This window comes from Condylura cristata, unplaced genomic scaffold (genome assembly GCF_000260355.1).
Source record: "Condylura cristata isolate star-nosed mole 26May11 unplaced genomic scaffold, ConCri1.0 scaffold00031, whole genome shotgun sequence".
NCBI classification, from domain to species: domain Eukaryota; kingdom Metazoa; phylum Chordata; class Mammalia; order Eulipotyphla; family Talpidae; genus Condylura; species Condylura cristata.
This window is the reverse complement of record NW_004567132.1, coordinates 8,472,990-8,489,854: the sequence shown is the minus strand read 5'-3', so window position 1 is coordinate 8,489,854 and position 16,865 is coordinate 8,472,990. Positions and strand designations below refer to the sequence as shown.

Below are 16,865 nucleotides of genomic sequence, written 5' to 3'. Positions count from 1 at the left end.
CTGGCTGAGGATCAAACACAGGTCGCAGCAGTAATAGTGTGATAGAACTGAGACTTAACCCTTATGCCACCAAGCAGGCCCTCAACGTTATTTATTTTAATTTACATATTCATAAGTATATTTAATGTTTTTAATCAGTGGGCTTTGTTGTATATAGCCTATCATCAGTAGAGGTTATTACAATCATCATTCACGCTTTAAAGCTCATACTATTTCAAGATGCAATTTTACTATGATTTTTTTAATGTTTTTCTGTTCAAAGTGTAAGTAAAAAAATTCTCAAAAAAATCTTTAGATTAAAACATTGCAGTTCTACAGTAAGAATATGTGATAATCACCAAATGAAAATAGGTTGGAAATGCAACTTTTTTAGTATTATATTTACATACAAAATGTCAACTTTAGCACATTCGTAGTTTCTAATAACATGTTTCAGTGTTCCAAAAGAAATAGTCATTGTAAATTTTAGGCAAAAGAAATTTAAAAATTCCTCTCCTGCCAAATAAAATGAAAACCAAAATGTCATTGTGAATTAAAACAACAACTAGTATTTTCTATTTTAAAAGATTTATTTACTTATGCGTACAAAAACTGAGGTATAGCCCAGAGGTGAGGATGAAAGGATTCACCAGATTGGAACTAACAGATCAACTGAAATACACTGCTGAGAGGAGCAATGGGTGAGACAGGAGAGGTCTGCCACGCCATGTGGGTCAACTCCCTGGCCAGGGATCAAACTCATGCTGCAGTGGCTGCAGATAGCTTTATAGAACTGTGTCTTTAACCCCGCAGCCACCAGGAAAGCCCTCTAGAATTTTCATAAGGACTTCACAGATCAATCACAAGGTGTAGTGACTTCACACACACACACACACACACACACACACACACACACACACACACACCCCCCAATTGCATTCCTAGTTAGTATTTTAGACCATCACTGATTTAAAATTATTCAATTTCAGAAGGGTTCACTCATATATACAAGTTCTCACAGATGCTTTGTCACTGATTCCTTTCTCTAACTGGATGTGGGCATCTCTTGAGTCCTTCCCTGCCACTGAAATAGTTATCCTTGGCACATTTGCCAGCTCATTGTAGAACCCACTAGGATCTCTTACATTCCTTTCCTACTTTCTTATTATAGCTTTCTCTCAACAAGCCAGGAAAAATGCCTAACAGTCCAGTTTACCACCATTTTCCTCACCTCTGAGCTATACCCCAGTTATTGTATGCATAAGTAAATAAGTCTTTAAAAAAAGAAAATGTCATTTTCTATTCTTCATAGGATACAAGAGCTCCATTCTCAAAGTAGTGCTTTAAACCCACAACTGGTCAACTTCTTGGAACCTAGGGCTCAGGTTTAGATCAACTATCAGTATTATTTTAGTTAATATTTAATAGGTTTTAATGGGTTTCTCTGACATTAAGCACTTACAATACTGTTATTTTTTTTTTTTTTTGAAATGTAATCTGAATTCCACAAAATTAACTTCTCAGTAAACTTCACAACCCATTTAAAGTTGAGTGCAGCTCTTCAAGAATTGAACAAAGAATTACCACATAACCAGCAATTCCAATCCTAGGCACATATCCTAAAGAACTGAAAAAAGACATTCAAAGAAAAGCTGTACACAAATGTTCACAGTAGCCAGAAGGTAGAAACAACCCAAATGTCCATCATGTATATTTGTCATCTATCTCTATATATTTGTCAGCTATGAATCTACATATATATATATATGAATGAATAAACATGATATATACATATAAAAGAATATGATTCAGTCAAAAAAAGGAATGAAATATTGATACATGTCATCCATGTATAAACTCTGAAAATGTTAACCTGAGGAAGTCAGACACAAAAGGACAAATATTGTTTGGATCTAGTTATATGAACAATCTAGAATAAAGCAAGTTCAACAGACAGAAAGTAGATCACAGATTCCCAGGGGACTGAGGAAAGAGCAAAAGGAAATTATTACTTAATGAATACTTTCTGTTCAGAGTGATGAAAAATTCTGGAAACAGATAGTGGTGGTGATTACACAGCATTGTAAATGTACTAATATTAAATCTTAAGTTTAAAATGGTATATTTTATGATATATGAATTTCACATCAATAAAAAATTATAGTTGGTCACTACATTTATATTAATTCTGAACTAGCAGACATAGTTTTTCTATAAAGAAAATATAGCAGGAACAGAGTAAAATAAGTCAAAATATAAAGTCTAAAAATTTGGGTTCCAGTCATAACTCAATCATTACTAATTAGGCCATGTTATTTGAGTCATTCCCCTATCTGAGCCTCACTTTTGTCAAGAAATTTTATGCTAATTCTAAGGCTGCTATACTAATTCTAAGGCTGATATTAAGCAAAAAGATATATAGAAAAGTCTATTACACCAGAGAAATGATACCAACTAATAAAAAAATAAAACATTTGAATTACTGGAACCTAAAGAAGAAAAAGTATGAATATATGGTTTTTCTCTCCTAAAATCTTATCTCTTACTTCAGATTCTAATTAGTCTTTACCTAAATCTTAGAAAATCATTATTTGGCCTAAAGGAGCTTCAATATAGTCCATGGTTATCCAGGAAGTTATCAAGTTAGGGAACTGGGTCAATTTTTAGTCTAAATCTGCAGATTGAGTCTAGGTCAAATTCTTTCCTGTGTAGTAAGGAATACACAACCCTAAGAATTCTGAAATCAAATTCTTACAAATGTTTTAGATTATAAATTATTTATAGTTGGAATGAAGGTATAATAAGGCTTTCTTGGTAATAATGTGGGATTAGGATGGAGAACTTGAGTCTGTTTTAGTTGAAACCCTTAATAAGTAAGCCTCCAATATGAAAGGAGTTAAGGAAACAAAATTTCTAAAGGCACAATAATTCTTGTATAGTAACATTTAATTTATGCAGCACTATTGGGAAAGTTGGTTTTCTTGAAAGAATTTGTAACAGCAAAAACACCAACAAAAAGAATGAGTTTCCTTATAATATTTAAAGGGAGTAATTTTAACATGTATTACAGAGCTTACATTATCTTATACAGTGGTCTCCCCATATTTGAAGTTTTAAACTGTCAACCACAGTCTGAAAATACTAGGTACAATTAGATGTTTTGAGAGAGAACACATTCACAGAGCTATTATTATAGTATACTGTTAAGTTATTCTATTTTTAAATATTGCCATTAATCTTTTATTGTGCTTAATTTATAAATTAAACTTTATCGTAGGTATGTAAATATAGGGAAAACATGGTATATATAGAGTTCAATACTACCTGTGGTTTCAGGCACCCACTTTGGATCTTTAGAACATATCCCTGTGATTAAGTGGGATTACTATATTTCCTTTTCTTATATGTCTAACATAACTAATAGTAGACTAACTAAAATCTCTTAGAAAACAAAGGCAACAGGCATTGGAAAGATGATATACTGGTTAATGGAATACTGCTGACTACATACAAATGTATATAAGACAGAGCATACATATAACCTATTAGGACAATGATATATATGGTGTAGGTAATTTGATGTAGAAGGAAGGATCCTGTGTGAGAGAGTTCCAGTAACCTGAATTCTTGTCCAAGGTTGACCATATATTGATATGTGTAATCTTTTTCCTTTTTATGTCTTTGTCTTCTCTACATAATGAGAGGGTTTGTAAAAAAAAAAATTACGTTTTTTCAAATTTGAAGCAGTAAAACCTTTTCTTTAAATGAACTCTTTCAAGAAAACTGCTATGTCAAGTAAATGAACTTAGCCACTCTGAAGGAAAGTCAGACATCTACACGATTGCTTTCTGCCCCATTATTGTCCTGGCAGCCCCTGAGGTACTTCTGAAGAAGCTCTAGGGCTCCATAGGAACACAGCTTGAAACCCATCAGGTCAGATAAAGCCTAAGGTCTCTTTCTGCTCTAATATTGTGTGTGTGTGTGTGTGTGTGTGTATACACGTATTTCACTAGTATAGGCATGTTCAAATGTCCCATATAAATGCTTAGTTTTGGAGGAATTAAAAAAAATGTTCAGGGATAATCCTAATCCTAATTTACTAGTACTAGTTTACTTATTATTCTACTCTATTATTCCAATTCAACACTCATAAAGCAATTAAATAAAGACATAAATTTCTACTCTTTCATGTTTGGTATTTTCAAAAATATAATTTACATTTAATTAGGTATAAATGATTTGAATTTACTTTTCATTTAATCCTTTTTACAGAAGCATTTTAAATAAATGTGTTGCACATAGACAGTTTTTTTTCCAATAGCTTCTTGTAAACTTAGATCTATTCAATCACTAGTGACAACCTGCATTAAATGCCAATCTACCCTCTGGTTATAGCTAACCTGCTGATCTTACCCATTTTTACAAACCTTCTACATACCTTAATCCTTTCAAATGCAACTATGACACAGTATTACAGACTTTTAAAAACCTGTTCTCTTGGGGAAAAAAAAAAAAACTGAGGAGCATCAGTAACTAGATAGTATTCTCAAATTTCAGTGATCTAGTCCATGGCGCCATCCCCTATGCATAGTGCTCTATTTCATGCAGTACATGGCTTTAGCTGGCCAAATCTTTTTTTTTTCCCAATGAATCAGTAGAACAGTGAAGATCTTACTTTTTTTTTAAGCAGTGGCATATCAATGAGGCACAGATGTGTATTCCAACTCTGCATGGATGAGCACACTGTTCAATAGTGCTGGCTCACATGGTATCAGGGCGAGTTATCACTTCCCATGAAGGCACTCTTATCACCAGGGCCCAGAGAGGTGGCTGCAAATCGCAGCCTTTTTATTTTCAAGGCAGTTTTGCTGAACATTCAGGCTTCAAAGATTCACACTTCCAAAACTCTATAAGAGTTTGTGAACGCTCAATTTGCCAAAACTGTTTACAGTGTAATTGGGCACCGTACCTGTGTCCATGAGATAGCGAAGGCGCTTCTCCACCAGCGCGGCACGGGTGTCAATTTGCTTTTGCTCATTCTCTAGTGCTGCCAATTCTCCTACAACATACTGACTGGTGTCTTTGAACCCTTTCTGTTAACGAGAACAAACAGGAAAGGAAAAAAAATCACTTGTAAGTTGCATTTTTCTTTTCTACAAACACTTAGTAAAGCACTTACCTAGAGAACGAAATACACACTTAGTATCACGCCTAGTACGGAAAGGCAATTCGCTGTGATTCAGACATTTTTTGTATGTATTATACTTAGCAAAACTTTTGTAAGCAGGAAAATTTCAGGAGTTTAGTATTATATTTATAATTCGACACCCAGATTTGCCAGATTAAAAAAGTTAACATGAGTGAAGCAGGTGCACATATCAAGGAGTAAAAATGTAAACCCAAAGTTGTACAGATATGCAAACAACTAATAAAATATAAAATGCAATGAAAAAGTAAAACCTAAATTTAGAAAAATATTATCCTGAGAGTTAAGTCAGAGTTATTAAAATAATGACAGGACAGAAGACAATTTTCTCCTTGTGACTGTCAAAACAAACACCAATTCATAGCTGTAATTTAAAAGTATAATACACAAACATAAAGTTTTACTAAGGAAATGATCTTAACGTATCCATTCTGGAAAAAATCATATTTTTTCTTACAAAAATTTAAAATTAAAAAGACATTTTTTTTTCATGTGTGATTTAAAATGCTTTCAAAAATGACAGAGATTTCTAATATCTCTAGTTTTGTTCCAGCTGGCTCCTGTACTTAAACATGTCATTCTGTTGATGCATTATTAATCTTTACAGCAGCAAATTCTAACTTGACAGGTGGTTTTAAATCTTCCCAAACTAATGCAACTAGTACACTGATTAGTGTTATATTTAACCAATTTTGGATTTCAATATGAAATTTTATTTTTTATAAGCATCCATATTAAAAAAATTATCCTTAGCAGTTTTATTTGAAGTAGCAGTTCTATTATGAAGTGCCTGTATGACCTTAATTTTTATTTTCACATTACAAATTTAAATCATTAAGGGCAAGGCTATTATTTATGTTATAGTCACAAATTGATTAATTATAGATCCCTTTGGAATACCTGTTTATCTTTCTAGGGCTAAGTTTCCTAAGCAGCTAAGAAATATTGAAGAACTGCTTAAGTGATTATTCTTACCACTACCACTACTACCACTGGCACTTATAACATTATTTGTGGAGATAAATAAAAGTGAACAATCCTCTTCTGTCAAATCCCTTCCCACTTAGAATGTACCAATCTCTAAAGAAGTCACGAGAAATTATATTTTGGTACTTTTTAAACAAGAAGCAAAATAAAAAATTGTTACTTATGATCATATTTTGGAATTCTCATGATCAATAAAAAAGGTCTAACCATACATGTAATTTCTGTACCTTTGAAACTAGTAAATGATTTGTACTCGTATGCAAACTCAATATCAACTTACTGTTAAATTGATTACAGTAGTAAACAATGTATTTCTTGAAATACTCAAGAAGCCATAAAACTTGATAATTTCTCAAGCTAGTTTGATCTAGTAAGACACTGTATTATAAAAAGAGTGATACAAAATGGGTATTTTCCCTTATTAAGAAAACAAATGCTAATGGTAACTTTAAAATCTAGAATAATCTGGGGAATTTTTTTTGGGTATTTATCTGGCAGACAGCAGAGCACTTTCAAAAAGGACCATTCTCATTCTAGTTCAGAGGACAAAATAAAGTAGTTTGCAAAGATAATATGAGTAATAGAGATATAAGAAAACAAATGATAAGCAACATAAACTTCATCGCTTTTACTGACTGGCTCAGTTAAAAATAGTACCAAAGTTTATAATTAAATCTTTAGTGTAAGTAGATAATACACTCAAGTATTGCATACATTCTTATTTATACCAAATATTTTATGGGCTATATCAGTGAGTGGTTCTATATTCTAGAATGGTCCCAGCTCTACTTAAAAGTGACAAGTTTATAGGATCCTAAAATATAGTTGGTAACTATGCATGTAGTTACAAGGATTTTAAAATGCAACAAAAGCTGCTTTAATAGTAAAGACAATGAAAATACTTAGATAAGCTATAGATTATAAAGTACCACCATTAAATAGAGCTATGCTTCCAGACAAAAATTCGAGTTAAAACTTGTTCTTCCTGCTTCTGTCCCACAGCTGTCCATCAAAAGCTGCTTTTTCCCTGCGGTCTATCAAATATTTCCCTCACAAATCAATTTTACACATGATCAGCCCATACCCCTACTGAGCTGAACCTCCCCGTTAATTAAGTGAAGAAATTACCATATATATTATATTAATGCAAACATCATTCAGCTAGTAATTCACGGCTGATCTGGATAATGGAAAGGTTGAACACCCATTAACCCAAGCCAACAAAATGGGTTGGCTGAGAAATTCTAGCAGGTCTCATGTGACTTTTCCCTCTAACTGCAGCTCTGCGGTATCTGCTATTGTAATAATTAAAATCCTCCCGGTAGATCAATACTGGAATCTCTTTATGGGAAGTGCCCTGATGGAAATGTCTCAAGGAAGCTGGGGCTGTGGAACTCTGAAAAATTCATTTTTTTTATCTGACAATTATCACCACACTGCAGACTAATTCAACAGTGCACCCCTCTCACTCTGCTTTGAATGCACTGGAGATTGACATCTTAAAAAACCTAACATCTCATTTTAACAAATAAAGGCACTATTTCCACATACAGTTTGGAATTATCAGCAATCATGAAACCACACAAAAAATTAATATACATTAAGCACTTCATCTTCTGATGGCTTCCTCTGAGTTTCAGTTATCGCTGCCTTCTCCTCATTTCCTTTCTTTGTATCTTCCTGCATTGATCTCTGCCTTTTCATCTCTTAAAAAAAAGGGGAAAGACATGTAAAATTATTATAAAGCTTGATATTTGTGTATTGAAACGTGGGTGTACATTATCAGTTTTTTAATATATATATATAGTTAAATACTGTTAAATCATAAGGTGGGAGAACATTTTAAAAAGTGTTCCTACCTGGTCTATTCTCAACATATTGACTGAAAGACTGAAGTTGAGTTTTTCTGACTGTAGAATCCTTGCTGAACACAATAGGATTTCTAAAGCGTTCTGCTGCTTTTTGTAATCTCTCAGTTCGTAGATCTTCTGTGTCATTCTAAAATTAAAACAAACATGTTAAGACAGTCCTGATCTTTTTCATGAAATTACACTGACTTAAGATAGTGCCAATTTTAAAACTTTTTGAAAGAAAAAGGATTTTAAGGAGCTCTAAATAGCTCAAGTGCAAGTTCCGCTGCTTGTAACCAAAAACTTTAGGAGACATGGCTTAAATGGAGGCTCACCTTTGATAACTTCGATTCATTAGACAATGTGAACCCCTGCCTTCTCCCAATGATATGTGTCATTTAAAAGCCACACTGCCTCATCTATTCTCATGTCCAGCCCCCACCATTCCACCCCATCAGCTTGTAGTCCCACAGACTTGTATGACAAGAAGAACTAGTTTCTAATTTTATGCCCATTGAGATAAACCACTAATGCTGGATGAAGGCTAAAAGGTAGGATTATAATACTACCCCACTGAACTGCATTTCATCAGCTATAACTTTCCAAAGCCAGATTTGTAAGTAAGCCCTTTACAGCTAAGGAAACTACAATTATCTTTTCCAGAGCTTCCTATGTTAATACTGGTAACAAATTCAAATGGTTCTATCAACAAGAAATATCCCAGAAGACTGAACCACTGCGGTGTGTGGAAGCTGCAGATACCGAGGTGCTGTGTACCAAACAAATATTTCATTTTATACCTAATCTTTTATTATTTTTATTAAGTGTTTTGAAAGTAAATAGGGAAAGGCTAAGATGCATGACTAATAGCTAAGCCTGCTGAATGCTGAAACTGGTTATCAAAAGCTACCAAGACTTTGCCCTTCCTCTGCATTGAGACAATCGGTAATGAGGGAGTCCTCCAATGGCCTATTCTCTAGCCTCAAGGAGGCCTGGGATACAGAATCCTCAAGGGAAGGTAACAGTTTATCCTTTTCCACAAACACAGAATGCCTCATTTATAAATGTGTAAACTGCATTTTATCAAAAAAAAAAAAAAAAAAAAAACAACCCAAATCAACGCTAAAAGCTTCAAGAGAACAGATGGACTCTATATGTTCTTTATAACCACCATCAAAAAAATCTTAACTAAAAAGTCATACAAAGACAAGCTGTTTAATACATGCCTTTTGTTGGATAACTTTAAAAATTACTACATAAACTCTGTGGAAAGCAAAACCAATTTCATATTCAGAAAATTGCATGTTAAGAATGAAAATAACTATTTTAAGTCATCTAATTATTAGTAAGTGCTATCATGCATATAATATGCTAGCTATATAGGCAAGATAGAAATAATATACACTTGCTTGTTTTCTTAGAAATGTGTATTTTACTGTTATCATAATAACTTCCCAATAGTCTAAAACTTAAGCCTTTACCAAAATAAACAAACATGGCTAAATTTTTTGAGTCTTGGCAACATGCTAAAATATCAGTGCGATTAGCCAGCAAATCCCATCTTAAGAAACCTTTTTATGACTAGGGACTTCTGCCACTTTACAAATGTATTCCTCTAAACCCACTAATTCAGTTAGCCTTTTCAATCCATTGTATTATTCTTAGGCCAGCTTCATTCTGCATTAAATCCACTGCAGAAAGCTAAATTGAACGCAAAAAATCAGACCTGATCCAGGCTTCCTTTTGTTCAAAGATAGAGACCAAAAGTCCTCTGGTGCTGCCACACACTTTCATCACCAATTTATAGAAACCGACAATGTAAGGGAAAAGCAATGAAAGTCATTGTTTTGGGACTTCAAAGCATCTCTGTGTCAGAGGAAGGAAATCCTTTCAGTCAGCAAGGCAGTCCCCATAGTCCGCAGGTGGGTGAAAAGTTATACAGGACCAGAAGTGCCCTAAAGCTAGAGAAATATTAATGATATACTGCGAGGAAAAAGTAGGAAGGCTTAAATGGAGGTAATATAAATAAATCTAAATCATCATCATCTTATAGTTTTGGATTTTGGCTAAAATCTTACGTAAGTTTAGATTCATAGTGGCACAAAACACATATAAGAATCTTAGAATTAGGATACCATTACATGAAAATGGCTACATACCATTCTCATGTATTAATTAACATTAATTCTACTTCACCTATAAAGGTCAAAGGTAGAGGATTACAGAAAATATGCTAGAATTCTCTTAATGATGTTCTTCTTAGCAAAATATAGACATCTATAAAAGTTAAGAATATCTTCTACTTTAACTAACATATTAAAATAGTAGTTTCTCTGAAAAACAGAACATACTGATTATCAAATTTATATTTATTGGTTATTTGATAAATATTTTACAATTTTATCTTAACATTAAGAACATGGTAAGAAATACTTTTCTGGGATTATAATGTGCCAGTAGAAATGAGAATACACAGATACTGAGTCAAATACTTTAAACAACTAAGATTTACCTTAAAGTCATCTTCTGAGCTCTCAGTTACAGTTTTCTGAGCAGCACTGGAAAATGTATTTGCCACCTGTGGCTGAGCTTCTAGGAGTTTCTTCAGCTTCAAGTCTACCACCTTGGTGTTTTGTTCTGTTAGATATATAAAATGAGTAACTGAGTAAGATAAATCTAGATACCTAAACTATTTAGGGTCTATCATAAAAATACTACTGAATTTTTTAAAGAAAAAAGAAAAGGACATTAGGGTAGTAAATAAGATCAGACAACTCTTTAAACACACATACACATATACACATACTACACTATGTGCCATATAACTATAGTATAATTGAGTATTCTTTAGATATACTGACTATATTCTAAAATTTTTTTCTTAAGGCATAATTGATATATCACATGTTATAAGTTTATGTGTTGATTTGATACATGTATATACTGCATCACAACCACCATGTAGCTTTAGCTAACACCTCTATCACTTAACAAAATAACCATTTTTTTTTGTGATGGGAAAAATTAAGATTTAGTTTCTTAGTACATAGACATATACATACCTATAATGTGTATTTTAGCCTCAAAATCAGTCTCCTTAAAGAATACAGTCAACATACTTAATGACTAATTATACTACAGCATGTAGTTGTTATGTTTACCTGAAATCCTAAACCTGTCTTTGATGCATATATTTATACAAAAAAAGACTATCTTAAACAAGATATCTAAGAGATGATACATCTGACTCTCTACTATATTATTTTAATTTCAGTTCTTGTAGTATATTAAATTTATCCATATGATGCCACATTAAAACAGGTTGTTAATCTGATCTTGACGGTAACATATATACTGTAGAACCAAATGTTTATGAATGAGTATATAATAATCTTTGTTGAAACAAGGTATATATTTACAAATACCTATAAAACAAATCTATTATTTTAAAATGAAACAATTCCAAAACATTCTTAGGAAATACATCAATCCTTAATAACAAAATAGTTCAGAAACAAGTAAAGCTTCTAGCACAAATTCACTCAAAGCAACTCATTAATAAAATGGTTCTAAAAGACACACCACCCATTTGTTGAATGGTATTTTTCATTAAGATTAATAAGTTTTCTAATTATAAGATTCTTAATAAATGCTATTATCATTACTTTCATGCAAATTGGTCAGTTTATATTGCCAGGCTTCTTTTTTAAACAGTATCTGATGAACTATGGTCAAATCAAGATAAAGATTAAACAAACTATTATTAAAACATTATGACTTTTATATACATATGAGAAAAAGAATTTTGGGGAAAATAAAGCAGGGATAAAAATCATAATAAATGCTATGTGTGTCTAGATTTCAGTCTGTATTCATTTCTATTTCTTATTGCCATGAAATAAATCAAGGTCTGAATTGGAAAGTCTGTCCTACGCACATGCCAACACTCATTGGCATAGTTGAGAGTTGTAAACAATGTTATTAGTTGACTCCAAAAACAGGAAAACTGAGATGGGTTTTCTGTTTGGCATACATACTTTTTTTAAAGGGCAAAAATCAGGGCTGTAGGGTTGATACATCATACAAAGTTGCTGTAAGGGAAACGAGAAAAGTCTCCTCACCTAAGAACGGCTAAATTTTCCTGTCTTCATAATCTGTTTTAAAATCAAGAAGTATGTATCACTCATTGTTCCTGACTTTATACTTCCATAAATTGAATGTTAAGGCCTCTGTACTTATGGAAGACATTAGCATAATGGAATATTATTGGCTTCTAATAAAGCCTATGGTAATTGTGGTGGAGGGTGGGCAACCAATAATAAAAATATTTTCAAAAAGAATAATCAAACTTACTGAAGTTCTACAGTATTTTAAATAGAAAAAAGTTATAGGCAGGTCTAGCACTGTATTCAATATTTAACAATTTCCGTAAATATCAGTATTCTCTTGGACTTGCACAATTATATATTTGATCTGGTATAAGTACAATTTAATATTAGACCATGACCTAATAAAAATACAACTTAATACTAGATCATGAAGGAGCTACTGAGAAAAGGTCATGGATTTTCTTGGATACTCCCTGTAGTTAGGAAGACCCTGTTGATTGTTTCTGGGGGAAATAACAGCTTGATTTCAAACATGGGAAGAAACAAAGCAGGCTAGCATTGCAGGGGCATGCTAGGGCTGGAAAGAAGAATGCCTGCTCTCATTCCTTTTAGCTTTTTACAGGAAAAGATAAATATTAGGGACTTCACCTTCTTAAGTCCAAAGAAATCCCCAAGGCATTTTATTGCTATAAGAATTCAATTCAATCAGAATTTATGAAACCCTCAGGTATACAAAGCTTTGAATTGCTACCTACTGCTTTCTTATGAAGGCAATACATAAGGAACACACTTAGCTATTAAAAACCACCAGCAAGTATCTTTATTTTTAAAAAATAACTTAGAGGGCCAACTGTCAATGTTGTTATTGGTATGGTTATCGATATTTGAGATTAACTAAATAGCAGTCCAAGTAAGTGACTTTCAAAACATCTTATTGTAATCAGTAATTAAGTCCATGCAAAATGACTTATTAGAAGCAACACTTTAACATTTAAAAGAAAAAATTTGTTAAATAATATCAAAACTATGACTATCAATTCTAAATAAGCCAAAAACTGAGGTCCACAGTTTAGATTTACATTTCAAGTATTCCAAGGGATTATATCTATACCTTATTACAGCACAGAAAAATATTTAGGTTGAGAAGAAAACCACTTATTGAATACCTACAAATTGTCTCATGTATCATAACATAAACTATAGAAGAATATTAGTAATAAGAGAACACAGCCATACTTTGTTATTCCAATTTTAATGCTAGTTTTAACATTAAGTTTACAACAAAATAACATAAAATTGATGAAAGTGAATATAATGAAATGATTTGTGAGGGTGTAACATGATAAAACTACATAAAAGTTAAAACTAGCTTATTATCATTATTGGTGAGATAATAAAAACAAAACCATAAAATTGCCATGCAGCAGGACACAAAATATTTATAATTTAAAATTACCGGGAATATCAAGGTCATTTTCTAAGTTAGTAAGTTCATCTCCACCTCCTACAACAAAGCCTTCAGGAATCTCCTCGTTAGTATCTATCTCAATATTATCATTTTCATCTGTAAGAACATGTTGTAATAATGTTAGTATATTATTTCTATTTTATATTGTTTATCTACAACATTAAAGAAGAAAAATTAGTATCTTAATGATATATTTAATTAAATTCAAGTCTGACACAGATAATTATGAAATCTATTTTAAGTTACTTTTTCCACTATTGGAATAACATTTATATTTACACTCCTGTATCAAAAATGATTGTTACATGAAAACAAATGCAAAGGTTTTGGGTTTTGACAATTTGCCACATGCTCTCTGAATCACTGAGTTCACTGAGTTCCTCTCTTTTAAAACATAATCATTAATGGTCTCCAATAATAACACAAAAATAAAGCTGATTTGATAACAGTCATCCACCAGTATTTATAAATTTCACATTTTTGGTCATTTAACTGATATAAATGTATAAAGAAACCATTCATTTCTATGAAGACCTGAATGCTTTTGTGTTATTACTGAAATTACATAAAAGTGTTACAGATAAATTAAGAGATAGATTAAGACAAAGCAGACAATACCACTGTACAAAAGAAAGTTCAAAAACAGTTAAGACAAATATCTTGGAAGACTAAAAGCTGGAAAAAAACTATAATTCAAAAGTGAACTGAAAGAGACAGTAATGCACTATTTTTTATACCTATAGTAAAATATTTTAGGTCACAATGCAGTCATTTTTTCATATTAAAATTTTCTATTATACATCTTTCCTTTCTAAATACTAGTGATAAAACTGGATAAAAATATTGAAATTTCATATATTTGAAAAGGTATAGCATTAACTTGATCTGTTTATTAGAGATTCAGCTTTAAATTTTTTACCTTTTGGAGAAGTATCTCTCTAGTCCTGAGAATTGAAAAATATCTCTATTACTCTACAATTTATTTCTTATTGGAATAATGAAGTATTCCTAAGGTTTTCCATGAAATTCCAAAATTCTGTAATTTGGGCTTAGTCCTTTAATCTTTGTCATTTCCCCTATATACCTCTGTGTTTGTAGGCTTTTCAAGTAAAATCTTATATTGTATTTTATTTAATATTAATAATAACTACATACATTTACTAGATAATAAACCATCTAGAAGAATACAACAAAGAAACAGACTGAGAAATGTATACAGGGGAGAAATGTTGCTAAATGCTTTCAAATCGCTAAAGCACTGTATGTATTTGTACCTCAATTGTACTGAGGTACAACTGAGATTTTTTTTTCTAATTAACTGTTCTTAGCACAAATATTTGACTAATTTCATAAAAATCAGCATCTTCAACTTCATTATACTCATAAGTTCTTCTTTAAATATTTGTGTATTGTATATAAATAAATTAAATATTTCCTGAGTGTTAAATAATGCAGAATACTACTTTCATGTTACTATACCAGAAAAAGTTTAATATCAGTAGTTTTTAGAGGTGTAGTGCAATACTTTGTTGCTCCCAACAAACCACCATTGATTATTAATGACCATAATTAATGTTGAGCAAAAGCAAAAAATTCAAAGTTTGTTCATTTATTTAACAAATTTCTACTACCACATATACTGTAGCTGCAATTTGCAAGACACTGCTAGATGCTAAGGAGACAGCAAGCTGTATAAGTTAATTATTTCACTTTGAAAGTATATATTCAAGACCCTCCCTGGTGGCACAATGGGTTAGGACAAAGCACTGCAAGCTAGCCACAGCAGCGTCAGTGTGAGTTCAATCCTCAGCCAGGGAGGTGACCTCCATGGCTCAGCAGACCTCTCCTGACTAGACCGCTGCTCCCCTCATCAGTGTACTGTGTTGATCTGCCAGTTCTGCTCCCCACTCTGTCTCTAGTGAATCCTCTCACCATCCCTGTACCTCTGGCCTGTATCCAAGTTCTGTATGTCTAAATAAATAAATAAATCTTTTTCTAAAAAAGGTATATTTTCAAAATAACTAATACAGGACAGGCAAATGTCATGGGTAGAAATAAGATACAAAGCAAATTTAAGAGACAAAAGATTACTCTTGGGCCATAGTATAAGGAATCATTTACTGGAAGCAATAACTTTTAAATTGGATCTGAAGACTTCAATAGGCATAATTTGAGAGAGGCATTACATGAAAGCAAAGGTCATGTTCAGATAATGGTATAAAGTCCTATTTTGCTCAAAAATATTTTGCTTAAAGGGAAATAATGGCAGGTAAGACTTGAAAGGCAAAACTGCAGCGATCCCTGAATGGCAAAACAAGTTCAAATTTTATGTGGCAGGAACAGAGTGATAATTTGTGCTTTAACATGATCATCACTCTACTCTTTGCCTTTAGGTGAAGCTCTCTACCCTTCCTGTCTTGAGTGCTAACCTTGCAAGGTAAAGTACTAGTGACTGAATATCTTTGTCACTGAATACTCTAAATATCTTCTGACATTCCCTTTTTATCGTTGAGATTTCTACTGAAAAGTCCACCGATGGTCTAATCAGTGTTCCTTTTTAGGTTGTTAATTGTTTCTCTTGAGGTTTCAATATGCTATCCTTGTCATTGGCTTTCAATAGTTTAATTACAATTGTCATGAAGTATGTCAGTTTGGTATTAGTTTGCTTGGAACTCTGGCTTTTGGATCTGAACGTCTGATTTTCAAGATTGAGGTAATTATTTCTTTAAAATTTTTGTCTAAGCCTTTCTCTTTCTCTTCTCCTTTTGTGATCCCTGTGATACAGATGTTATTTTTCTTTAGGTTAACCCAAAGAGTTCTTACGCTGTTTTCATTTTCTAAATTCTCTTCTGTTCTGTTTATATGTTCTCCACTACTGTGCTTTCTGGTTCACTAATTCTCTCTACTACTTGAATTTGTCTATTGAGGTCCTTTATTATACTTTTTATTTTGGTAATAGTATTTTTAGATATATTAGTTTTAATTGTAAAAGTCTTATATTCTCTCAGTCTTTGCTGAGATTCTGTTTTGTATCTTCAATTGTTTACCTTAATTCAGCAAGCATGGTTAAAACTGTTACCTTTAACTTATTCAGGCATATTTCATAGATCTACTAGGGACTGAGACATCTCTTGGCTCTTTTTTGGCTTAAACATGTATAATATGCTCTTCTCTCTCTTCATTTTTAGCTTTTATGCATTGGAATAGAGTTCCCTTTTCCTACCTTAATAAATTGCCTTTGTACCCTTCCTATAAGAAGCAGAGTA

The 16,865-nt window shown here is 32.3% G+C and overlaps 1 protein-coding gene across 8 annotated transcripts in view; it reads right to left on the bottom strand.

Moving 5' to 3' along the window:
- Nucleotides 1-16,865, bottom strand: part of EHBP1 (EH domain binding protein 1) — a 403,255-nt gene that overhangs the window by 37,629 nt on the left and 348,761 nt on the right. For 6 of the 8 annotated variants that reach the window (XM_012731519.1, XM_012731523.1, XM_004691436.2 and 3 more), the window contains 5 exons: nucleotides 13,588-13,695; nucleotides 10,535-10,659; nucleotides 8,032-8,170; nucleotides 7,772-7,878; nucleotides 4,949-5,072 (listed from right to left, as the gene is read on the bottom strand). In XM_012731519.1, coding sequence (XP_012586973.1) covers nucleotides 4,949-5,072; nucleotides 7,772-7,878; nucleotides 8,032-8,170; nucleotides 10,535-10,659; nucleotides 13,588-13,695 — 603 coding nt within the window. The remainder of the gene's footprint in view (nucleotides 1-4,948; nucleotides 5,073-7,771; nucleotides 7,879-8,031; nucleotides 8,171-10,534; nucleotides 10,660-13,587; nucleotides 13,696-16,865) is intronic. The other 2 variants (XM_004691438.2, XM_012731521.1) reach the window with 1 other exon arrangement.